The sequence below is a fragment of the Talaromyces marneffei genome, chromosome 3, assembly GCF_009556855.1.
Source record: "Talaromyces marneffei chromosome 3, complete sequence".
In the NCBI taxonomy this organism is placed as follows: Eukaryota; Fungi; Ascomycota; class Eurotiomycetes; order Eurotiales; family Trichocomaceae; genus Talaromyces; species Talaromyces marneffei.
In genome coordinates this window covers 1,833,603-1,858,452 of record NC_072350.1, presented here as the reverse complement: position 1 = coordinate 1,858,452, position 24,850 = coordinate 1,833,603, and the positions used below count along the sequence as shown (strand labels likewise).

At 47.2% G+C, this 24,850-nt stretch overlaps 9 protein-coding genes across 9 annotated transcripts; 3 read left to right on the top strand and 6 right to left on the bottom strand.

Moving 5' to 3' along the window:
* Nucleotides 1-181: 181 nt before the first annotated feature.
* EYB26_004430 (uncharacterized protein) lies at nucleotides 182-1,884 on the bottom strand (the record flags this gene model as incomplete). The annotated part of the gene is made up of 5 exons (XM_054263721.1): nucleotides 182-263; nucleotides 321-1,396; nucleotides 1,461-1,628; nucleotides 1,680-1,783; nucleotides 1,875-1,884. The coding sequence occupies 5 exons, from the start codon at nucleotides 1,882-1,884 to the stop codon at nucleotides 182-184; spliced, it is 1,440 nt and encodes a 479-aa protein (XP_054119696.1).
* Nucleotides 1,885-2,278: 394 nt separating this feature from the next.
* On the bottom strand, nucleotides 2,279-3,055 carry EYB26_004429 (uncharacterized protein; the record flags this gene model as incomplete). Its single annotated transcript, XM_054263720.1, has 1 exon — nucleotides 2,279-3,055. The coding sequence occupies one exon, from the start codon at nucleotides 3,053-3,055 to the stop codon at nucleotides 2,279-2,281; it is 777 nt and encodes a 258-aa protein (XP_054119695.1).
* A 488-nt stretch (nucleotides 3,056-3,543) lies between these two features.
* On the bottom strand, nucleotides 3,544-4,485 carry EYB26_004428 (uncharacterized protein; the record flags this gene model as incomplete). Its single annotated transcript, XM_054263719.1, has 1 exon — nucleotides 3,544-4,485. The coding sequence occupies one exon, from the start codon at nucleotides 4,483-4,485 to the stop codon at nucleotides 3,544-3,546; it is 942 nt and encodes a 313-aa protein (XP_054119694.1).
* Nucleotides 4,486-5,573: 1,088 nt separating this feature from the next.
* EYB26_004427 (uncharacterized protein) lies at nucleotides 5,574-6,516 on the top strand (the record flags this gene model as incomplete). The annotated part of the gene is made up of 2 exons (XM_054263718.1): nucleotides 5,574-5,828; nucleotides 5,878-6,516. 2 exons carry the CDS (start codon nucleotides 5,574-5,576, stop codon nucleotides 6,514-6,516), a joined length of 894 nt encoding a protein of 297 aa, XP_054119693.1.
* An 852-nt stretch (nucleotides 6,517-7,368) lies between these two features.
* EYB26_004426 (uncharacterized protein) lies at nucleotides 7,369-8,563 on the top strand (the record flags this gene model as incomplete). The annotated part of the gene is made up of 2 exons (XM_054263717.1): nucleotides 7,369-7,919; nucleotides 7,978-8,563. 2 exons carry the CDS (start codon nucleotides 7,369-7,371, stop codon nucleotides 8,561-8,563), a joined length of 1,137 nt encoding a protein of 378 aa, XP_054119692.1.
* A 342-nt stretch (nucleotides 8,564-8,905) lies between these two features.
* On the bottom strand, nucleotides 8,906-9,951 carry EYB26_004425 (uncharacterized protein; the record flags this gene model as incomplete). Its single annotated transcript, XM_054263716.1, has 3 exons — nucleotides 8,906-9,508; nucleotides 9,574-9,633; nucleotides 9,700-9,951. 3 exons carry the CDS (start codon nucleotides 9,949-9,951, stop codon nucleotides 8,906-8,908), a joined length of 915 nt encoding a protein of 304 aa, XP_054119691.1.
* Nucleotides 9,952-10,975: 1,024 nt separating this feature from the next.
* On the bottom strand, nucleotides 10,976-12,304 carry EYB26_004424 (uncharacterized protein; the record flags this gene model as incomplete). Its single annotated transcript, XM_054263715.1, has 1 exon — nucleotides 10,976-12,304. The coding sequence occupies one exon, from the start codon at nucleotides 12,302-12,304 to the stop codon at nucleotides 10,976-10,978; it is 1,329 nt and encodes a 442-aa protein (XP_054119690.1).
* A 4,205-nt stretch (nucleotides 12,305-16,509) lies between these two features.
* On the bottom strand, nucleotides 16,510-19,352 carry EYB26_004423 (uncharacterized protein; the record flags this gene model as incomplete). The annotated part of the gene is made up of 10 exons (XM_054263714.1): nucleotides 16,510-17,466; nucleotides 17,520-17,666; nucleotides 17,723-17,878; nucleotides 17,928-17,979; nucleotides 18,040-18,206; nucleotides 18,261-18,429; nucleotides 18,482-18,527; nucleotides 18,581-18,755; nucleotides 18,822-19,056; nucleotides 19,120-19,352. 10 exons carry the CDS (start codon nucleotides 19,350-19,352, stop codon nucleotides 16,510-16,512), a joined length of 2,337 nt encoding a protein of 778 aa, XP_054119689.1.
* A 2,752-nt stretch (nucleotides 19,353-22,104) lies between these two features.
* Nucleotides 22,105-24,413, top strand: EYB26_004422 (uncharacterized protein; the record flags this gene model as incomplete). The annotated part of the gene is made up of 3 exons (XM_054263713.1): nucleotides 22,105-22,118; nucleotides 22,184-24,140; nucleotides 24,210-24,413. The coding sequence occupies 3 exons, from the start codon at nucleotides 22,105-22,107 to the stop codon at nucleotides 24,411-24,413; spliced, it is 2,175 nt and encodes a 724-aa protein (XP_054119688.1).
* Between the last annotated feature and the right edge of the window lie 437 nt (nucleotides 24,414-24,850).

The following is a 24,850-nucleotide window of genomic DNA, read 5'->3' as shown; positions in this document are numbered from 1 at the left end:
TATGACAATCATATCATAACCGCAGGTAACGAGATGCTATGATTTGTTTTATTGTATATTTAAACAAAAACAGAATGTTAGGTCTTTAGTGTGACAGAACGACGATGAAAAAAAGGGAAGAAATTCAAACAACCCTGTTTGTCCCATAAAAACGTCAAGGGAAAGGTATAATGATTTCTGCTTAGTTGCCTGGGACGAGACCTCGGAGGCCGGCGCCAAAGTCACTTTCTCGGGCAGCAATTTCAAAGTAGCCATAGATGATACTATAAACATGTTAGCAAGATATTACTCTGTACAGATGATAGTGAGAAGCGACTTACGTGACGGCAAGCAAAATACCAGTACCGCTGCCCAAAGCACCGAGGAGATCGGAGGCAACAGACAGACCACCAATGCAGGCACCACCAAAAGCAGCAGCAGTAGGGATAACACGCTTAAGCTCGCGGTACATGCTCTGCTCACGGTGACCGGCCATGACCAAGCCCTGGTCCTTGAGCTGCTTGGCAACGTCACGAGGAGCGGAGCCAGAAACTTCAATCCAGGTCTTGGAGAAGAGAGCGCAAGCAACGAGCATGAAGGCGATGTACACAGCGGTGTGGACGGGGTCCAAGAGGGCCTCCTTGAAGTTGAGAGGAGGAGACATGTAGTAAGCGATACCGGAGGCAGCGTAGAGCTGAGCAGATCCCTCGCGAGGTTCCCAGACACCCAAAAGACGGACCAAAAGGTTGTCAGAGAAACGAGAGTAGAGCATCTGGCTGATCAAGAAGACGTTGGAGCAGAGAGCTGACTGGAGCATGATTGGCATGTTGGAGGTGTAGAACAAACGGATGGGGTAGGATCCGCGCATACCACGCTGGCGGGAAGACTTGACGGGGATCTCAACACGGAATCCCTGGAGATAGATGACAGCGGCGAAAACCAAGAGGGTGGCCAAAAGGTTCATGATGTTGGGGAGGTTCTGGCGGTAGAAAGCCTCCTGCAAGGCACGCTGCTTATCAGGCCAGGTCAAGAGCAAGTGGAAGAGAGCAATGATAGCACCCTCGAATTCGGGACCACGACCGGTGTTGATGGTGGTGGGAGAGAAAGCCTTCCAGACAATGGACTCGCAGATGTTAGTGGCAATGAAGAGGGAGATACCACTTCCAAGGCCGTAACCCTTCTGGAGCAATTCATCCAGAAGAATAACAACGAGACCAGCAACAACCAATTGCACAATCAAAAGAACGCAGATACCGGCACCGAGGTCACTGGGCTGGCCATAAAGACCAGTAAGGACGTAAACGCAGGCTTGGCCGAAGGACAAGATGATGGCAAAGAGTTTCTGGGCGGTCTGGTACAATTCACGGTCGGTCTTGAGGTCGAGGTTGACGTCGATGAGGTGGGTTCCGGCAAGGAGCTATTACAGGCAAATTAGTCGCATGCGCTATGCTCAATTGGATGACTGTTGATCAAGCACATACCTGGAAAACCATTCCAGAGGAAATAATGGGTGTGATACCCAATTCCATCAGTGTACCACGGTTACTAGCCAACATCATACGGAGCCAGTAAAGGGGATCGGACGTGTCAGAAGACACGATACCATACAAGGGCATTTGGCTCATAACCAAGAAGATCAACAAGGTCAACTAGAGAAGTCGTCAGCAACCTGAATTCATTGCGACGATAAATCCACATACCCCAGTCCACATGAGCTTCTGGTTGAAAGGCACCTTGTTGGTCTCGGGGGCGGCCACCTCCGGGAGGAGGGGCGTGAAGGGTTTGATCAAATCGAGGAAGCGTACTGCTGGTATGTTAGCGAACAATTGATTGATGTGTTTAGCGCACGACTCGAAGTATGACGAGGTCGCGTGCTGGACGTTGGGGAAACTCACGTCCGCTCATGGCGACGGGTGTGCTTTCAACAACAGGGGAATTAAACGATTATAAGAGAAACCTGTATTTCAATCCCAGTAGAAAGAGTGAGAACTGGTACCGACCAGGGGAAAGAAGAGAAAAAAGGAAACTATATTGAAAGGAGGGATCGGAGGAAGAGGATAGATATACGAAGCAAAGGGATTGTTCGGGGAAGGAGATTTGGAGGAGGTTGAAAGTGTGTCTTGCTGGCCAGTTCGCCCCGGGTGTGCGCTATGCCGCGTTGGGCGCCCCCCGCGGAGCCGCTAGCAGCTGCGAGAAGCCAATCAGCACGCGCCGTTAAGAGGACACCTAAGATAGTTAATTACTGTGGTGACTGATGATTAAAGCATTAACTAGTTAACTAGTTATGAGATCGAGCTAACTAACTTGCTACAGAGCAGTTACGGAGTATAACCTCCGTAGCTCTGTTGTCGCTTGTCTGCTTACTTGGTCCAGAATATGACTCATGTTGAAAAATCGCATGCTTATAGCCCAATGATCGGTTTCTCAAGATATTAGATTCTGTGGACACCTGCGTATTCAAATCCTTGTCTTTCTTCCTTTGAATCTGCGAGTCTCGCTGGTTGTCTTGCACGGGAGCCTTGAGAGCATTGTTGTAGACTGTGGCTCGCGTTTCATCCTCATCTTGCTTGGGTCCATCCTCACGATCAACCTTCTCCTGTCTCTGAGGACTGAGCAACAAGCTAAGCCTAGTCATATCACCACTTCCAATCCATTGAACAGCATAATACAACCCCCAACCCCAAAGCCATATCCCGCCCGCCGTGAGCGTAGTGACAAACAAGGTCGGAATAAGAATCAATGAACCCAAGCCCATACAAAACAGAGTGACCATCAAGGCACCAAGGACACTCAAGAGGAGAGCAGTGACCAAATTGAAGATAAATATGCCGGCGGTCAGAGAAATGAAGAAGAGTAGTGGGATTCCTGACAATGCGAGTTGTGAGAGTACCAGCGTAGCAAGTATGGGACGTGATCGTGCAAATAAGTCCAGGTTCTGCTTTATTTGTTCTCGAGTTTCGGGCGGTAAATTATTGTTGATTGTTGCTCCAATCTGAGTCCATGTTGACGACAATATCGTTCTTAGGCTTGACATGGCCGTAGAAATGAGATGATTCTGTGATGTTTCTTCTGACATGCTGTTCTTGTAGGTTCGCCAAATATACAGGACTTTGGTATAAAAAGACTGGCTCAAGTTATTCAACAAACAACAATAAATATCAATAAGACAATTCTGAAATTGGTAGTAATGCGTTGCAGATTCATGTGAAGAGATCAATGTTTTGGAGACTCATGATTCTGTTTAGTTTGTTTACTCCAATAGAATTCCGTCATAGTCACATGCCGATCTCTTTAACTTATCAGTGGAAGTAGTTACCTCAAGACTTGATAAGAACCTTATATTTTCTTATTTTGACTTGTATATTAAGTTGTTTGCAAGAAATTTACGCATGAAGATCATTTTTTGCGTGATCATAACAACTGGATCGAGGAGAGCAGTGATCCTGGAATTCGAAATGTAGTATTGTAACTACTTATACAGTCAGAAAGGACAACGCTTCTCAATGCTAAACAAAACATCTGTCATACAATCATGCAATCATTCATATTTATATATCGCTGCCTTCATGTATGCTGCTCTCCCCACGCAACCCATCGCCGAACACAGTCATCTACAAGCTTCAAAGCATCCTTGGTAGCAGTAAATTCAAACCATTCCCTATGCTCTTTTTTACACTGAGCACATGGACCCTCGCCCTTTGCCCGCTGGTCAGCCAGCTCAATGTGAATCAATCTCTCAACGCGATGGGCATGGGGCACCCGTCGGCTATGTCCTTGAGAATGTCCACTATCCGATCTTCGAGCCGGTGACGGTGATGGTGATGGTGAGGAATTAGTATAGGGATAATAACGGATCAGCGTGAGGTTATGCGAGCATTGTTTCGACCATTCGTTTAACCGGCGATGGACATTACTTGTACGTCCGATCTTAAGACGAATGGTTCCTGGTTGACCCGCTGATCCTTTGGAGCGAGGGTCAATCGATTGTGCAGCACGCAAAGCATCACTTGTTCGACGAGAATGGTTTGGTCGACCCGGAGGCGGTAATAAGTTCAATGCAATGTCTCCCGGTGGTGCTTCCATAGAGTCAGGTTTCTGAGGCGTCACCCAGAAAATGTAAATATAGCCTTCTTCATCTGCATCCGAAATTGGTTTCGATAGCTCTGTCAACAAAAGTGCCGTAGTCTGAGGGCTAAGATGCTCTGGAATTAACGACAGTAATGGACGAGTTTGTGATGAATATGAGTTTGGTGTGCTTGGAAGCGAAGGCCTTGTAGGCGTCCCTAGGTATTGTGATCGATCGGAGCTTCGTGGAGTCGCTTGCTGGGACTCAGACCACCGCCGCGGTGTGACTGGAGCTGATCGTTGTTGAATAACTGGTGAATTCCTTGATCGGGGGTCTCGAACAAAGACAGGACGCTGTGATGTTGTAGGAGGCCGAGTGCTCACGGGCTTCTCTTGCGAGTATACATGACTTGAGCTTGTCACTCGTTTTGTTGCTGGCATATTGTAGGATTCATCCACTATTGTAAAACAGCAGAATGAACTTTGCTGTTTTTGATGTCTTCTTTCATTCCTGCTGGACTGCGCCCCCTGATTTCTAGCACTCCGTTCTGTAGCTCTGCGTTGTTGCCGTTGGCTATCATTGACCTCGAGAATTCCCAATCTTTCCACCAAGCTATCAATGCTACTTTTTCTACCGACAGCCACGATTTGTGCTTTCTTTCTCTGGATTGAATTGTCGGCTGGCTGTGGAGCTTGGCTTTTATGCTGCCAACAATAGAAAACGGTTGGATCAAGCTGCTGATGACCTTTCAGCATTGCAACGACTCCTTTCGGAGTAGCTGCAGCTTTAGTTGAAGCTGCTAATGTGCGACGACACGGCTTGCCATTGACAGTGATACCTCGACATGTTGAAGATGGATTTCGCGAGTCAGAGCGAGGCAATATTAACTCTGGTGTGTTGGCGGATTGTGGCATGCCAATGATTAAGCGTAACGTCGTTTTGAATGACTTTTCAACAACGACCACAGCTTTCTCGTGTCCGTAGAAGTATGGTAATCTAACTAAATCTGTTCAAAGTTGCAGAAGCATAACGATTTGAATATCGATTTCTCTTAAACAGCGCGAGCGGTGTACAGGTTGGCTGCCTCGAGACCAACTAGTGTGAGCATGCACTCACACCAATCAAAGAGCAAGCTGAATATCGGATGAATATATCGCAGTGTGTAGCTCGATAGCCAGTCAAATATTGAAACAAAGCTAGGCTGTGTGCTGCCTGTTCAGGTTGGCAATACCACGCACCGCCACAGTCAGGTGGGAAAGCATTCTCGGTGATGTGGCTGTACATCGGCGCGTAGGCCGTCTTCCTGCCATATTCGAAACATTGACTGCTGTCCAGTATGCTCAGTTTTGATATTTGAGAGCTTGAGATCAAGTTGAATATAGGTGCGAAAGTAGGGCAAATACCAGCTGATTCGAGGAGAATGAAGGTGGTGGTTGTAAGATCCTTGTAATGTCGACGATCGGCAGCTCCAAGTTTCCGCCTAAACAAATATTCGCATCGAGCTCTTTCTTCCTGGACAACCACCACCATGACTTCGGCTCTCACCCTGGAGAGCCTCTCCAATGCTCTCGCAACACCGGCTCAGTTATCAAGCTCGTCTTCTTCTCTTGATGGCATTCCATCTGATCTAGAATCCTCAATTCGGTTTGCAGGTGCTCTGCTCACGCAAGCAGCTGGCATACTGCTACGACTGCCTGAAGATGTGATTACTCAAGCAATCGTGATCTTTACGCGATTTTGGATCGGTCCTGATGGTGGAAGCTTTGCGATACAGTCCACAAAGGTGAGTTTTTAGAACTGCCAGTTGAGGAGTTGAAGTCTAACCCCGACAGGACGTGTCTGCAGCTTCCCTCTACCTAATGGCCAAGCTATCCTTCCATCCTACGTCGCCTCGCTCCGTTCTCAACGTCTACAATTACCTCTTATCGAAACAAGCGTCGCCTCTATGGTTCGTCAATCCCTCGGGCGTCGACGGGAAACCCAAACCAGAGACCTATTACCTTTCTGAGGGCGGTTATCAATCTCAGCGCCTGGTGCTGCTCAAGACAGAGACGATCATTCTTCGTACGCTTGGCTTCAACACTCATGTCGTGATTCCTCATACGATTGCCCTTACGTATCTACAAACTATCAATGCGGCTTCGAGCGCTCTCGGTAAACGAGTTTTTGAGCATCTCAATGCGTCGCTTTTATCACCGCAGTTGCTTTACGTGACGCACCAGCCTAATGCTTTGGCTGTTGCCGCTATTTATCTTTCTGCGCGAGAAGTCGGTGTGAAGCTAGCGGAAGATGAATGGTGGGAGGTGTTTGATGTGGATCGTGAGGAACTAGGTTTTCTCGTGGTTGCGATGAACAGTATGGAAGGTTTCGCAAGAGCGGAGAAGGAATCTTGGAAGGGTAAGACGATACCACTCGTCGTCGAGGATGTCGAAAAGGAACTTCAGCAACGACAGTCACAAGAAGGCGAATGAGGGAATGTATCACGACTTGGACATGATGATGCAGTCTTACGATGAGATTGTCGAACGATTCACCTATACTTGTCAGATTTACGGAACCGAACGGCTGGTTTTCAGCTCGGTTTGACGAAGCAGACCAGAGGAGGGCAACAAGTTGCACAACATCGACCTGCTATCCTCCACCAGCTCATACTTCAAGTTCTGGCTTGCTCGCGACACTGCAAGACCAAGGGCGGATGATCGCCGCTAGCTTCCTTCGGCTACATGGCGTAAAGCGACATAGTTATAGCATAGGAGCTTAATACACGTGTTTTGGCACTTGCTGGTTTATAACAGAGAAGGCTGATGGTTTGGAACTGTGATGGATGCATGTGACATTCACATCACCTTTGGTCAGCTGACCTACAAAGCACGGGTTGTTACTATTCAGAGGGCAAACAGGGTAAACAGTACCAAATTATGGAAGATTTATTGTATATCCATACTATAGTTGTTCTTTTTAGAAAATTAATTGTACAATAGTTGAAGCAGCTCATGAGGGTTGAACGCGCCGATAAGAGAGGCCAATAACAGAGGCGCATCCTATAGGCACTCGCTATTAGACCGCCTGGACAGTCCTCAGCCACCCCCGACCCCTCACGAGGCTTGTTCACAATTCGTCATCTGCTTGCTTCTTCACTACAACAACTTTCTTCTCTTTCTTTGAGAGGAAAGCCATCATCTATACTCGGCATAGCGAACGTGTATTCGACCACCGAATCCAATAAATCCAATATACACCTACAATAACCACCAACCGATAGAGTACCTACCCCGCATTACTCGCGATAACGATCATATCGATCTGCCATCGCCATCTCCAAGATGTCCAAAAACCTCATCCACCAAACCTGGTCCACATGGCGCGACTGGATCACTCCAGTAACGCATACATCTACATTCCGCGAAACCGGCAAAATCACACCAGAAGAGTTCGTTGCCGCCGGTGACTATCTAGTCTTCAAATTCCCCTCGTGGCAATGGGCAGATGCATCGACGCCCGCTCAACGGGTGCCCTTTTTACCGCCTGGAAAACAATATTTGGTTACTCGTGGAGTGCCGTGTCATCGTCGGCTGAATGATAATTTTGCTGGTGATTTGCAGGAGGATGTGATTATCAAGGATATGCTTCGCGCAGGTGTGCCGGGTAGTAGCGGTGGTGACGGCGATGATGATGGGTGGTTGCAGACGGGTGGCAAACGGGAGTATGCTGATACACAGGAAGCGAAGAGGAAGGATGTGAGGACTGTTGATGAAGCGGGAAATGTTAGTGAGCAAGGGGAGGATGAGGATGAGATTCCCGATATGGAGGATGACGATGACGATGACGAGGCTATTATACGGGATTCTTCCTCAGGCCAGTCGGGAACCACAGCGTATGTATCAGCCCTGCAAGTACTTGTTTGCATAAGCTAACTGTCTCTCAATTTACAGTCCCCTACGAACATATAATCTCTACATCACATATGCCAACTACTACCGTACACCCCGACTCTATCTATCCGGCTACCTCTCCCCCTCCGAACCACTACCCCCACACCTGATGATGGAAGACATCGTCGGCGACTACAAAGACAAGACAGTCACACTAGAAGACTTCCCCTGGTTCGACACCAACGTCCCCATGGCCACTGTCCATCCATGCCAACACGCCTCCGTTATGAAGATCCTCCTGGACCGCGCAGACGCAGCCCTCAAGATCCGCCGCCAGAAACTCAAAAAGGCCCGTTCCGCCGACGAGGCGTCAAACATCAAACTCGATAGTGGCCTCGAGGGATTGGTCGACGACACCAATAACCTATCTCTTGCCGACAGGCAGCGCAAACTCCAGGATGGAAGTTCTGCAAACAACAATGCAATGATGGGCGATGAATGGGAAGTGTTGCAGCATGACGGCAACCAGTCCGAAGAAGATGAGTTTCAGGCTGCGATCCGCGTGGACCAGTATCTAGTTGTGTTTTTGAAGTTTATTTCAAGTGTTACACCGGGTATAGAACATGATTTTACGATGGGCGTTTAGATGATTGCTTTATTTTTCTTCCAGGCAGTTGCTTTTTCTCAATTTGCATTTGGTTAGCAAGTCGGAATGATATGAATACATTAATGAAACCACAAGAGCCTTAACGGGTGAGCTCGAGCCAAAAGAAGAAACCCTAAATCTGTCATTGACAAATGCTGTTAACTATGTGAGTTTATGTCAACATCGAAACGAAATAAATGTGTAGTCTAAAAGAAGGTCATAAGTCGAAAAAGAGAAGTAATAACAAATAAACAAACATACAATCAGAATATAGAAGAAGAAAGTATCAAAAGAAAAGAATTTCCATCAATCCTAGCGTCATATTGAAAATGATGCTCGTTTTTAAGCATCAGTCATACTAGGCACACTCTTAGCCTTATCCTGAGACGCAATAAACATTTTCAACTTCTCAAGATCTTCGGGAGTAATCGAGAAACCACCAGTGGGAGTGCCTTCGTTGGGGCCTTCCTTCTCCTTCTTGTCCTCGATCTTCTGCTTCTTAGTATCGACGGGCGCAACATCGACAGGGGAGGATTCCTTGGCGATGGGAGCAGGTGCCGAGGGCTTGGCAGGTAGCTTGTTGGCTTCAGTGGGTTCGATGGGGTCGTTGGAGATGGGCGCTGTTGTGCCAGAGGTGTTCACAGGGTCGATTTCGTCGAGGAGTGCACGGCCGCCGAGGAGTTTGGAGAGTTCGGAGCCGGAGGTGAAGGCGCTTCCTTTTTTGGGTGCTGGTGCTGGTGCTAGTTCTGGAGCCGGAGCTGGAGCCGGGGCAGGGACTGGAGCTGAGGCAGGGACTGGTGCACGAGGTGGTGCTGGCTGGGCCTCCTTGTCATCGTCTCTCTTACCATCCTGAGGAGCGGTGGGAGGGAGCGCATCTGGATCAGTGGATTGCGTGCTGAAGGAGCTCTCGCTGCCGGAGCTCTCGCCATTGAGAAGCTTGCTGGCCTATAAACAGGATCATGTCAGCGAGTGTCATGAGAACAAGAGAAAGCCATGCAAGAGGAACTCACGTTTTGTAAAGCCTTCTCAAGAACGTCCCCGACCTCCTCAACGAGACCTCTCTTGCGCAGCTATACATTCATATCAGCACCAACCCTTTTTCTTTACTTCCCCATTCGAATTTCAAGAGTACTTACACTACCAAGAACGTCCTTAAGGATCTTCTCAACCTTATCCAACAAACCCTCATTCCCCATCGATGATCCACTCATTCCCTGCGAAGATGAGCCTCCCATCGGAGGTCCAGCGGGCGCTTTGGCTCCTTCACCAGGTCCTCCAGGTGCAGGACCACCTGTCAGGGCCGAAGTAGCATCCTGGGTTAGGGGAGCAGCCAGGACAGTAGCGGGCCCGAAGGCGAGGAAGACTGTGAGTGCGGTTGTAAACTTCATTTTGACTGGAACAATCAGAAAGCAAATTAGGTGTCAAAAACTAGAACGATTTGATAGTGAAAGGAGTGACTGATAGTTGGAGACTTGAAAGAACGACTGTTCGCTTGCTTGCTTGTTTGATATCGAAAGTAATTCCAAGAAGAAAGGGATCTCGCCAGCCCTTTTATGTCCACAACAACCTAGCTCTCCTTTCGGGATATGGCGGATTTGGGACTCGTCGTGACGAACGACATTGTCCCAAACCGGGCATCAGTATCACAACAATAGGATACTCTGCTCATAGTAATTCTAACCAGATGAGCCATGCAAGGTACCACAAAGTACGATAGTCGATCGTGATTTGCTTTGGATTATCTGCCTCCTAAAGTAAACAGATCTATATGCTGCTCTCTTGCCTGCATGATGAAGAACAGCCCCCAGCGTCATGCTTGATTTGATAGTGCCGAATCTGTCGATGTCAAAAGATGGATACTATGGGATTTGACGGGCTTACATCGTTTCTTAATTGGTAGCTTGGACGGTGATATCATTATAATAGGACGGCCCGGATGTAAGGGGTGATCGATGTCGTTTGCCCTAATGCAGGGGAAAATACATGTTGAGCCGTCCTCACTTCTTGCCTTTCCGTCTTACAGCTTGATAGATTAGATCGATCGCTTTACATGGATATCATATTATTCGTTGTCTTACGAGCGCCTCATTGCAGGTATGCAGCTGAGCCAACCCAGTCTGAAATAAAAATCATTTCCAACACCGCATATCACATACATAACAAGATCCTGGTATCATGAATAGAAAGGGGTATAATACCCAAAACATGCATGCAGATTTGCAGAATATAAAATTACATCGTCAAAAGTGCAGGATCGACCTTAGAAAAACACCGATCCAACTCTATGATGTACTGATTTGACGTTTCTAAGGTGGGAGAAAAAAAAAAGCAGAAAGTGGTCAAATCGACTTGCACAAGTCGGCTAGTAAAGTATATGGGTATAATGCAGAGAAAGATAAATGCAAAGCCAGCTCAGCGATGTCCAAAAGCAGTGCCAAAATTTGTCGAAGGCTTCAATTTCAATTCGGGGTCTGGTTCGTTGTCGCCGCCAGCGGTGTCATCCTCCGAATCCACTTCTTCTTCTGTATCGAATGATCTTCCAATCGCCTTCTTAGCTTCATGAAGGAGCTTCTGATCCAGCTGTAAGAGAAACACGCTGTCCGCTCCTTCGTTGTTTTCTAATGTGAGAGGTCCCTTTAAGGCTGGGTCATCATCCACATCCATAACGGGGAAATAAGAATCTCCATTTTCCACCGGTTGCTTTGTCACGACAGGTGCTAATGGAGCTTCTTCTGTCACCATACCTGCCTCGTCTAACGACACTTCATTCGGCGACTGATGGCTCACTTCGGCTTCAGTGCCAAGGATTTCCGTTCCAAGGACTTCCATCGGCGTGTGGCCTGCGTTTCTTACAAGGTTTTCATCAGGCGGCCCCAGATCAGACAGCTTCAATTTGAGAGGTAACTTTACCTCAGATGCTGGTTTAGACGTGTCAGGTTCATCTTTCGGGGGTGATGATGTTGGAGAGATGGAGGTTGGAGGTGTCATAACCTTGGCGACCACATCTGGCGGAAGCGCCGTCGATTTCAAGGTAATACCATCGAGTTGGCTGTCGACCTTCTCAATTGGAACTAGAATGCTGATTTGGCCCGTTCGATCAAACAACCGGGGTGAAAGTGCAGCGTCGAGTGAAGCACGCAACCCAAACCCATTCGCTTCGGTAGGAGCCAAATACAATGTTGGCTTCATATCAACATCATTTTCCCCAGGGAAAACACGGGTCGGTCGGCGTGAGCTGGGTAGAGGTCCTTCCCAGACGTGGTGTTCTTGTGTGTCTCGGCTTGCATTCGAAAATTCGTCCGATTGCCATAAGCCGGCGCTGCTTACTCCGCCACCTTTGAGACTAAAACTTGGGCGGAATTGATCGGTATATGATTGAACATTGTTTCGTCCTGCCGCAGCTTCCAGCTCGGCAATCCTCGACTTAAGCAATGCCCGTTCCGTCTCCCATACCTTTCGTTCTTCCGCAAATAATACACGCTCACGTTCGAAGTGTAATCGCTGGCTCTCCAATAGAGATCGAGACTGCTCGACATAAACAGCAAATTCTTTATATGTCGTTTCTTTCACTGCTTTTTTGGCTGCACGAGCAACCTGGTAGGCTGAATCTAGGTAGGGGTTACCGGACGCAACGGATCGTGTGCGGCGTACAGGAACGCGTGGGTGTGAGAAGCGGACTTCTTTAAACGAAGCCGAATGGCTGTCCTGGCTCAATGGACTTTTCAACGGAGGCTGCGGCATTTTCGTTCGCTTATATATCTCGATATTGTACCGGTATTTGGTGATCTTGTTTCAAACTGTCCCGCAGTCTGAGAAGCTGGACGAATGGCAATATTCAAGAAGATGGTCAAGCTGACAGTAATTTTAACCTCGGATAAGTTGGATTGTAAAGGCTGTAATAATTAGGTACTCGTAGAGCGGAGCACGTAGTTGATGGACCGGTAAATTAGCGGAGAGTACGTGCGCTGTTATCGGCTCGGCACGATGGACGACGCATGTACTATGTACGATGGTAGGATTGTGGATCCAGGTTACTCCAAACAACAATTTCTGGAAGATCTTGTAGAGTTCAAGTCCACTGGTGGGAAGCTGCCGTGTCGTGTTTGCCACTGTTGACAATTCCTCATAAATGATGAGCGATTTGGAAGATGATAGTGGCTCATTCGGTGGGGGGTGTTTGCAACGTAACTAAGTTAAGTTAGCTAGCTAGGTGACTTAAATAAGTTAAGTGTCAAAACGTCAATTTAGTCAGGAAAAATCGGGGACCGAGGACCCGCTTTTAAGCTCACGATCCAGTCCAGGCACAGAAGTCTGAGATTGAGGAGAACTCTAAGAAATTCAAGAGACTCTGAAGGGAGGGCAACGACAGTTGAGTTGAGGGACTACCACAGGCACAAGTTTATTGAATGGTGCCTGATCATCGCCGGCCTTGAGTTGGGTCGCTACCATCGATTTGTTGTCGACAGCTCGCGAGATGCAGCCTGCTGTACCTGTTCGCCGTCTTCGATGTATATAGCTATGTTGTTGCGTTCTTTTATTTCTCTTTGTTCTGTTGGCAACAAGAAGGGCAGGTAAATAGTGTGAGCCAGTGGTCCTGATCAGTCATTCAGACAGAGTCAGTCAAACTGGCAGGCAGTCAGGCATCCATCCCGACCGAAGTGTGGGGAAGGAAGCTCACTGGTTTAGACGGACATCAGACAGGTCAGGCACAACGTGGCACGTCAGACAGGCGCATCCGGCCCCCAGATTAGGAGAGTAGAAGGGGAAGTGGATTCAGGTACAAGATACAACTGACAACTGACAACATCCATCCTGGGTATATCAGAGCGCGCGAGAGAAAAAGTCAAAAGAGAGATTAGTTACTCTTTTGGTCAAGCGGAAACAAGGAGGGCAGTCGCACACGTGACTCTCACCCGGGCCTGTTACGTCATTTCTGGGGATCACCAATCTTACCCTACATTCTTTTTAGATGATAGCCATGGAGATGTTCGAGTGCGAGACGAGAATCGCTACGTTGACCCATGGCCTCCTGCACGTATTTCATCATCCGAGTGCCTCAACACGACCTCGGGATGGCTGCTTATACCCATGGTTATATGGCATGGTTTGTGTGGATTCATGGTTTAGCAACCGTCCAGGTCAATCTGGGCCATGCTAGATGCAAGCCACGCCTGAGCATATATTCAAACTAACCGTCGGCTTTACAATGGCGTGAGTACGTGTATATAAGCCGCTGATGGTGGGAGAAAGCATGATATGATATCTTCTGATGTTCCTATTTCCGGCGCAAAAATATACTCAGGTCCGGGTGCCCTAAGGCAACTGACCCGAGTATTTTCCGTCGATGTGAGTCATCAATCGCACTTCCCGAACTGATTTGACAATAGGGTCAAGTATTATATCCCCGAATGTCCTAGGCTAAATGACATGGAGGATTTAACATCGTACAATCTGGAGATGTCTGGAGGGAGAGACCTTCTGCATTAGTTTTGGTCCGTTCTATGGAATCACTAGACGCGGACAAGAAGTTAACATGTCATGATGAAGTATGATTCCAACGTATGAGCGGTTTTTTTTATTACTCCCTGATTTAAATCAATCGGATGTGCCTGGATAGTTGAGGTATTTAGGGGTTTCAGAAGCACCTACATATGTACCTGCCCAGGTCTGGTGGTGTGATGAGGAATACCCGAATAGATATATCATAGTCGATTACATGCTAGCAGCTAGGTGCTATATTCATGGATGCCTAAGTACTTGAGATTCTAAAACAATCCGACTTAACAATCCCAACAGTCGTGTTTCAGATATGATACTCGATTTGGAAATGGTACTAGACCAAAAATCTAACACGTATCCATTGAACGGCCATGAAATATTCTATCTACAAACAAGGTAGGTAATTCGACCTCGCTCACTTATGATGTCTTCCCAGGGCTGATGTTACTGAGCCATAGAGGCCATATAGGCCGCTGACCTGGGGACAAATGGGTTAATGCTTATAATAGTTTGGCTGAAGGTGGCAATTTCAGCTTTGTGACGACGAGGCTGAGGCAAGCCCTAACATTCTAGCCAATGAAACTATCTGGTTGGCGGTTAACTCTGCCCTTAAATTGGAAGTGAGGTTTCCCAGTTTGAGATTGAATCCCATCAATCGGGGTTTATCTTGTACTGTAATGGCTTTCATACTTGAGCAAGACATATTGCAAGAGCCGTCGAAGAAGCTAATATAAGTAGCACGCAGTCGGGCACGTCAAGGCCCAATCGATCAGGTCAAAACATCGTAGGTCTAATCCACCTACCATGAATGATACATTGTATTTGACAGGTACCAATAGTATGTTGATATTATGTAGCTGAATCCTCACGGTAGACTTAATAGAAAAATATAAGATATAGCCGGGCAAGGGTTGGTTACACTCGACAGTGTAACAAATCACTATCCCCCAGATGACTCTGTGAAAAGGGGCTGTAAGGTAATAAATGAGGCGGATATCTTTCTCCACTGTACCATTTTTGCCCTGATATCAAGCTACACGGTGAATAATAGATGCAAGGCAACTGATTAGCCTTACATTAGGGACGAATCCGATCTGTAACCGTCCCTATTGACCAGAGAATGAGCTAACAGTTCAGATTTTGATACATCGGCGCTTTTCACGGCCAATAGGCAGTCAGTTGGCCTATAACGCACAACTATTTGCCCGGGTTCAGGTCTAGACGGAGTTGTCAGCTCACAAAACGCTGCCTGCAGTGTCGAAAATCATGATACTGACGGGGTAATTCCGAAGCCTATCGGTGGGAAGTTGAACGGAAACAGTGAACTGAGCTAGGACCGTAATGTCTTATAATTGGCTGTCGGCAGCCAATCCTCGTGAAAATTTTCGGTAAAGGCCCATTTCTCATGGTTGCCTTTCGCCTGGGCAATCCATCAAACATCGAGTCAGCTCCCGAGCCAACATTTGACCACGCAATACAACACACGCCATCACAGGGGGCTTTGGCTATTGCAGATGCTGACCGCCGAGATGCTTCTTTCCGTGGAGAACACATCGTCCAGCAAACAGCCTTTCCGGTCTTCTCGTGGAGTCTATTTATTGTGACCCAAACGCGGACAAACACCGGCTTCCGGCTTGTATAGCCTGTAGAATATTTTTTTTAGGCAGGCTGTTCATCGATTGTGATTCCGCTACCAATGGTGCTCGAATTCGATGTAAGGCAGCAGGGGGGACCCTCTTTTTGTCTTTGAGTTTGAGGGGCTTAAAAACTGTAGTTACTGTACCGTAAGAAAGCGGGTCATTAAAATCTTATTCCCTCGCGTGTTGGACGGTTTGGCGATTTCATACTAAGACCCCCAAGCTAAGTGAAGCCAGGGTAACCTGGCTGAAGCGCATGCAGCTCTCTTCATTGCTTTTTGGTGGACGAAATCTGACTGACAATCGATACCGTATGGTATCTAAGCCGTAGTGACGATTCATTGACAAAACAAACAAAGGCCAGGCAGAATCCACATAGCTTGAGAGACGAAGCTATCGTGGACTGGTTGGAATCGTTCGATGTGCTGACCGCTATTTCTTTTGTGGATCATAACGCCCATAATTGATTTTGTTCCGTGCCTTCTAGATAGGCTCCCACATCTGAATTTTGTGTCAGCTCATCTCAGTCCATAGTCTCTGAACTTGGACATTGTTGAGTATGTTTGCGTACTCAATTAACAAAATAGTCGGGATAGGAGTCAGGATGGTTTGAAGGGAGGAGAAAGCATTTACGAGAAGTGAAACTGGGAAGGAGTTGCTATGTTGCTTGCTTTTTTCGGAAGAGCTACGAAACCCTAGGTCCCGCATTTGCACTAGATAGATTATGTGACCTGGCTGAGGCTGTATTTGCCAATGTAAAAAAAAAAAGTCTCTATTCGAGCTCAAAAAATACTCTGACAGTTTTGACAGCTAAATGTTCTTGACGAATCCGACTTCTACTACCCGATCAGCCTGGACATTCAAGTGCTGCACTTTGCTGCTAGTCACGTCGCGGACGTAGAGGAAGAGCATCAACACAAGCCTCTTGACAATGTTTGTTCCTGGCGTAATTCTGAGATGTTCCTTGCCAACGATGTAGATCACCTGAGATTTGAATGCGCGTTGCAAAGCATCCGACTCGACTGCCTTGGTGGTGGCACTTGCCGAAGGAGTATCTGAAGATGATTTAGACGGCTTATGGTCCAAGAACTCCCGGATCAAATCCAGAACTAGAATGCCCAAATCTGGGGTGATGACTTCATCGGTATACCCATGTCGCACGATCAGCCGGAATGTATTTGGAATTGCATGTTTGCTACCGTCTTCCTCACCATAGGTAAAGCAACGACCGATTGTGTAGCGCTCATTTGGTGGCACGGTAGGCACATTAAGCGCTCTCAAATGGAAGAAGACAGAGACATCTGGAGCTGCGCCGAACTTCTGCAGGAAATGGAGAAACACGGGCGGGGTGGTGCTCGAAAGACCAGCCTTGTCAAAGAAAATGCCCAGGCCGTTGATTGGGACGATCGTGGAATTGCCAAAGCTTGATTGCAGAGCAAGTTGGCCTTCTTTCAATGTTGTCGTCTGAGACAATGGAACGTTGTCCGAGTTTTCGGCTTTCCACTGTCGTTCTTTACCATAGCGCCACATCACAAAGAGCAATGTCAGGGCTACAGCGATCATGAGGGTAACCCAAGCTCCGTGGGGGACTTTGCTGAGTGCAGATGACAGGAACATGCCATCCCAGAGAGCAAAGACGATAAAAACTGGAAAGACGAGGTATATAGGGAATCTCCAAACAATGACAGCGACTACTGCAACCATGCAGGTCGTCAAAAAGGAGACCAAAATGACACATGATCCGTATGCTTCTCCGAGAGCGGTAGTCTAGAATTGTCAACAGTCGATTTTCATGAGGCTGTTCAATCAAATATGCTTACATTGGTATAAACGGCAGTCACGATTATTGTCCCAAGCATCATAATCCAATTCGCAAGGGGAATATACACCTGGCCGTGGAACTTCTTCGACGTATGAACGACTTCAACCTGAGGAAAGTAGGAGAGTTTCATGATTTGAGACAGAAGCTAGGAACATAGGTTATCAGCAACGTATGTTCGAGGATGCAGTTTGTCGGCTATACCTGAAATGAGCCGGTAATGACAGCCTGGCTGGCAACGATGCAGGCAAGGATTGCCAGGATAAGGCTAGGCCAGAGCATTCCCGGAGGAACAGTCATGTAGAATGGATTTGCATAAACAGTCGGATCAACCATCATGTGAGCACCTTGTCCAATATACTGTGTCAAGGTTAGAAATAAGGCATGACTAAAGATTATAGGAACTGACCGAGAGCAACAGACAAGGGTATACGAAAAACAGCCAGGAAATCTGTACAGCTCTATATTTCAGAATTCATCAGCTGATTAGCCCCGGTAATGCGACGTTAGAGCCAGAATACCTTTTGGAAAAAGCACCGAGATCAGCAAACAGTGTCTCGACTCCGGTAAAAGCAAGCAAGATTCCTCCCAGTTGGAGCCATCCAGATTGTCGGTTTCTGACAAGGAAAACGCCTGCAAAGTACGGGGAAAAGGCCCTGAAGACCGAAGCGTCGTATCGCACGAGGTTCTACGCATATCAATATCAATTTCAGAGTCAGAGTCAGAGGCAAGGAAATCCTACATAGATTCCGAAAGTCAAGTTGAAAAACATCCAGAGTATAACGATTGGGGCGAACGTGTTTGCAATCTTGCCAGTACCAAACGGCTGTATGAGGAAGACTAGGACAATAATAGCGCAGGAGACCCCTACAACTGTGGATTGCGAGATATTTGAATTGACGACGGTTATTCTGGACCACGTTAATCTTTTGCATGCAATTAATATTGCGGGCGAGAACTCACCCTTGAATAGCTCCGAGCAGTGATTGAGCCGGGGTAAGAATACCATCTAAATCACAATTCTATCAGCCTTGTTCCTAGAATCGTAGTCTATAGACCTACCAGCTAACAAAAGTGCTACTCCAAAGACACCTACGACCTTGAATATGACCCCCATAGTCGCGCTTTTCTCCATCCAAGAACGAATCAAAAGATTAAGCTTGGGCATATCTTGATCCTGGTATCTCTCCATACGAACCAACTGGCGCTGTCGAGGGTCACGCTGAATCAGATTGGCCTATCACACGATCCGTCAATCAGCAACTCTCTACAATGAATTCTCCGAGATGGCTGGCAAACTCACATATCGACATATAAGCGAATACAAGGCGAAAGTACCCCCTTCCCCTTCATCGTCGGCATTTAACACGATCAAAGCGTACTTGACAGTCACCATGATGGTCAAGGACCAGATGATGAGAGACGTGGCACCGAGCACATCTTCCTGACTGGGGTCGTCGCTGAAGGTGGACGAGAAGACGTACAAGGGGCTTGTACCGATGTCGCCGTATATCACTCCAAGGGATTGGTAGGCTAGCCTGTAGGATAGGTATTACTTAGCTTGGGCTGATTGTGGTTGAAGTAGGTATGAGTTTACTTGCCATGCTAGCTGCCATCCAGTGAAAACCTGCTTCTTGTGGAAGTCCCTCTCATCAACACAGTCGTCTTTCTCATTCATGGAAGCAGTTTCGATATCTCCCTCTTTGACAGCAGACCGGCGACGCAGGGATTTGTCTTCGTGCCCTGGATGCCTCGCCGAAAAGACACCACCGCCAGTGGATGGCATATAGATCTGATCGTCTATCTGATCACTGGACTCACTGGAGCTTCCCATCACGTCTAGCCCTGGAAATTGATACGAGCAAGGATAACGGGGGACCTTGTAGGTTTAGAGAGAAAGAGAGTTATTCGAACAACCAAGCTCAACACAGCGGGCTTGTCGATTGCCTTTAAGTCTTGAGCTCTTGATATCTCAAATTTTACCTACATCTACTAACCAGGGATCAACTAACATCAAGCACATGGCTATTGCAGAAAACCAATCAATCGTGTATTTTCTTATCTCTATCCCTAATGCTAAGCCAAGCGTGATCGATTGGAGTAGATATTCTCTTGTGGTATGGAAATCCCTCACCCATGCTCCGCCACGGACAGTCAAGAAGCACAATTGAATCGTCGAGATAAATCCCGCATCTGCCATACTAATTATCACTAACTATGTCATGATCGTAAGATCTCAGGGTTAGGGCTGTTCCTATGTAAACATTCCATGTATAAGTGCCACCTTCGGCTCGCCGCCCAAATAGTAATTTCGCTCCACAACTTTGATTCAACAACATCCCTCATTCTTGAGAAGATGCTCCCTGTATATCTCCTCAGTTTCAATCAAGAGACTTTAAGGAATGAAGTTTTCATCTCGAAACTGCCATATCTCCGCATTTATTTCCCACTAATCTACACGTGGGTACCAGGGAGGTTTGAACGATGGCCTAGTACAAGGTGCGCGAATTATCTGGTCCAACGCTGAATATATGAACTACTATCCCCTCTCCTCAGCAAAAGTACGACAGACTGATAAGACTCGTGGGTTGATGAATAAAATTATTGTCAAATCGTTATTCTCCCGCTCAGATATAAAGGTTCGTGGTTTTGCTTTTGTTCAAAAGCAACGATATCCCCCCCGTTCCTCTTGCTTTTTTATTGAACTTCATTGATATCTATTAGGAAGAAAGCCAACGAGACCCTTTCTGAGTTCGGTCACCGGCTCACCTTGAGCCTGGCAGCCTGGTCTATAGACCCAGCTCAAGGCCATGCGTCCACTCCATTTACGAGCACCATGGCCGTCATGGGGCACACAATGCCTACGACATCCTGAATATCGGTTTCTTTTCGTGCACGCGGATTTCCTCGGTCCGACACAAGCCGTTCGTCTTCCATGCCAATGCCTCAGGCTGGGGCTAGGCGCTGGTTGCCTAGCACCCATCGGCGAGTTAACGGAAACAACATAACATTGTATGAGAAACCTCAAGAATATTGAACCTTGGAAGGCTAGGGTAAAGACCCCTTGCCGATGCCTACCTGCACATGTCATTTCCTAGGCTGACTATATCTGCCGACATATCGATTGATGTGGCGCGTACTCATGATCTTTACATATCCTCCGATCCTGTCAGCGGTTTGCCATTCTTTCTTACTCGGTCCAGTCCCATTGACAATGAGCCTTAGGTAGATACGCGCATGAGCGTATACCAAATTACCCAGGTGCTCATAAGTTGAGATTATGCAGGGACTCCTTCGTTGAGTTCGGATCCGCTGTTGACTCGTACAGTATACGCAAGTTACGTAGTAAAATTGTAGGTTCTCAGCCTCGTCGAGAACTCTCCACTCCACTGTGCCTTGACTAGACCCCTGAAACCGGAATGATCGATCCTTTGACTGACCTGATGTACGTATTTGGCGCTAATCCTAACCCCCAAATACATGTAACGTACCCTTGCTATGTAGTTCAAGCTTGATTTTGAGATCGACGGGCCTTGTACCACGTCCTCCGTAGAGTATGATGTAACAAGGTACTAACCATAAGGCTGAGTCGGCTGAATGGCATTTACTAATTTTAGAGGAGTAGATAACCTTACAATAGCAGATGGTGTTTGGATACTTAGCCTTAGCTGCCTGAAATAGAGCAGGCTGGGGGCTGCTTGAGCAAGTCAGGTCGCAAGTGATGTGTATCGACTTTCAACGACACGACAGGAAATCACGAAGTTGAAATTGCATGTCAGAACGAGGTAGCTCTCATTCCACGGCTCCCCACACTACGTGGTCATGTTTGCTAGCATGTTAAAACTAGGCGATACGCTGTCTCGCCGCCCTACACATCAGTCGATGACAAGGCTGAACCGGAGAACGAAGTCGGCTTGTTCGATTATTTTTCATTTCACGTACGTCTTTAATTATTTTCTTGGGCGAAATGTGCATGGTAATATGCAAAGTTACCCGGGCGAAAAATCCTGTCAAATGGTTTTCGTTAGCCGTTGCCTTGTGGTTCGCAAATCAACTTTTGAGCCTCATTCACTCACGTCGCGTCGCCCAGACAACCTTGCCCTAGCATCGTATTGTGCCATTGCTCTGTAAGTATAAAGGACGGCATTTTCTCTTCATTTAAGCAGTCTCTGAGTCATGATTTATAAGCTACAGTCGCTCTCGTATAGCTGGTCTACTGAGTCATTGTCCTTGAAGTAAGCAACCCTTTCGTTCTCTTTGCCGTCGGTCATCGGATGTTCGGCGACCTCTTCTGGGAGTACCGCCACATTGCCACGGGGCTGGAATCGAACTATGATGAGCTCAAAATAGGCTGCCAGAGTACTAAAGGCTGACTGTTTCTCTTAGTATGACTCTTTGAGAGCATTACAAAAAAAATACCCTTATGACAATTATGTGCAATTGCTGTCGTTGTGATCTTTCGCTCAGTTGTTATTGTTTCTTTGCCTTGCGCATCACATAAGCTATCAATACGATTCATATTCTTTGCAAGGCGGCAGTCTGTTGAATTCACTTGTTATTAAAAAAAGCGTATGTGCAACTGAGCCATGAGCAATCTAAGGTGAGTCTTGATGTCTTCCCACAATCCATTCTCTCGGCGCTCACGCTGATATTGATATTCGCCAGTTCACCTGGAACACAACTGGGAAATCCCCATGGTTTCAACACTCTCACAGAGGCTTCATTACGAGTCTCTCAAAAACAAGACAGAGGCGCTCTCTCGTCTTCTGAGAGATCAAGTACCATGGAGAATTCTCCCACTGCTACTGCTCGCTTCAAGGAGCTGCACATACGCCTGAGCCGGTCCTCACAAGACAACGAAATCTCGAGCAACGTGGCGCAGAGAAGTCTACGCGACAACGAGAATAGCTCTCCAGCGCCTTTGAGCGAGAACCCCGCTGCCTTTGACCAAACATTCAGCGCGCAATTGCCAAAATATGATGATGAAGACGCGTCATCACAGTCCCGCACTATGTCTGTTGCGTCTTTTTGTCAACAAGATCCGAACCCAGTGGCAGCCACCTATCAGCCAGTCGAGCATACTAACGGCATGTTCCTGCAGCCTGAGACACACCCGATTACCGAGGAACAATTAGTCAATGAAGTACGCGCCATCTACGCGGGGCTAGTGATGGTAGAAAAAAAATGTATCGAAATTGTGAAGCAACAAAACGAGAATCCAGGCGAGCTCACTATCCTACAATGGCAAGCTCTCACTGCACTTCACAGGACGCTCTTACACGAGCATTTTGACTTCTTCCTGGCTTCAAATCATCCTGCAGCAAGCGACGCACTGAAGGGATTAGCCAAAGCCTATTCGATGCCAGCAAGGATGTGGAGATACGGGATTCATGCGTTCTTGGAGCTGCTGCGAAAGAAGCTGCCATTGTCACTTGAACATATGTTGACTTTTATATATATGGCTCATGCGATGATGACGCTGCTTCTGGAGAGCGTCCCACAATTCAAGGAGACATGGATCGAATGCTTAGGAGATTTAGCACGCTACAGGATGGCGATTGAAGAGGTGGACATGCGGGACAGAGAAATCTACACTGGCGTTGCTAGATACTGGTATACGAAAGCGGCCGATCTCAATCCGGATATAGGACGGGTTCAACATCATCTAGCTGTTCTTGCTAGGCCAAATGTGTTGCAACAACTATTCTATTATTCCAAGGCTTTGGTCAGTGTTCAGCCTTTTACCAACGCGCGTGAGAGTATTCTACTCCTTTTTGGACCTCTCCTAGACCCTGCCAAGGCTGCGACAAAGTATTCCAGATACTATCCTCAAGTCTTGACTATTTTTGTCGAGGCGCATGGCATTTTGTTCACAAGACAGGATATTCCTACCTTCCTGAGGCTGGGCGACGAATTCTTGTCTCAACTTGATAGACACGCGGGGATGGTTGGTCCCTTGTTCCGAGAACAGGGAGTCTATATTATGGCTTCTAATTATGCTGCTATTTTCGACTTTGGCCATGACGATGCAGAGATTGCGGCCATATTCAATCAGGCTGAGCTCAGCCAGGAGACGAAGTTGGAGATACTTGATAAGGCATATCATTACTGGCAGAGCCCCAGTTGTCGCCAGATTGGCATCGACCTTCGGGCGTCTAAAGATGCAAAAATTAGCAGCAGTGGCGAGGCAGTATCTCTAGCGTCTCATTTCGCATTTACCACTTTGGATGTTATTCTAGACCGTCTTGGTGACCGGAATACGCTACCAAGTGTTCACGTCTCTCTAGCTTTCTTGTGGTGTCTTGCAATGGTTCCAGAAAGCATGAACCGCATCCAAGCGGATGTGCCCTGGGACCGACTCGCAACGTATATGAACACGTTGATTACGCCGGATACCGATATGTCTGAGATTGAAAACGCAGAGTTTCCTGCACAGGAATCAGGGCCATCGCGACAACTGCCGGAGGACTCCTTAATCCATGGTCTTTCCTGGGGTAGGCTTTGCCATCCTCCGGGCTTCTTCGGTGAAATGGCTGAAGACGATGAGCGGTCTATTGAACTTCCATCTGTGATTGTTCCACGAACTCGACGATGCCTGTGGCTAGGCATGCAGATTGCCAAGGTATGTTTTTTTTTATTATTTATTTATTTAGTATTTTTTACGTCTAAAAATCTAACTTCTCACCTCTAGTTCAATTGCTGGCTCATATACGACTCTGAGAATCGCAAGTTCTGCGCAACTCAATTTGCACACGAGCTCGCCACACTATCTCGACAGCACCAACTCCTTCGTCAAACGCCGAGCGCAAAGGCGAAACTACCGGGACAACACCGATCTCTTCCTCAAGCACCGAGCACACAGGCCGATACAGATATCGAAATGGCGGAAGCCTGACTAGAAACAAGCATTTCGGGTGGTTCATCTCCTTATTTTTCTTTTGTTCCGGCATATTGGGCGAATCGTATTCAAGCATGTATTCTACGTCTCGTCGCTACGTTGCTTTTCTTTGCAGTGTGTCGATGTCATGTCAAACCAACGTTTCAAGTGTTATACGATAACATAGTTGAAAATAAAGCTCTTAATATACGATTCATTTCTGTTGCAGTGTAATGAGCCTAGTAACGATTATTATACAAATGATGTTAGTTCATCTGAACCGTGAAAGTGTCGATATACGCCCAACCCTGGAGTGGGATCAGCTCCCATCAGAATGCAACATTGAATCGTGGCAACGATCAAGAATAGACCGATATCATGTTTCCCTGGGAGAAACTTGCCAACCACAAAGGGGTTGTTGAGAATTCTAGTCAAGATCACTATCCAGCTGAACC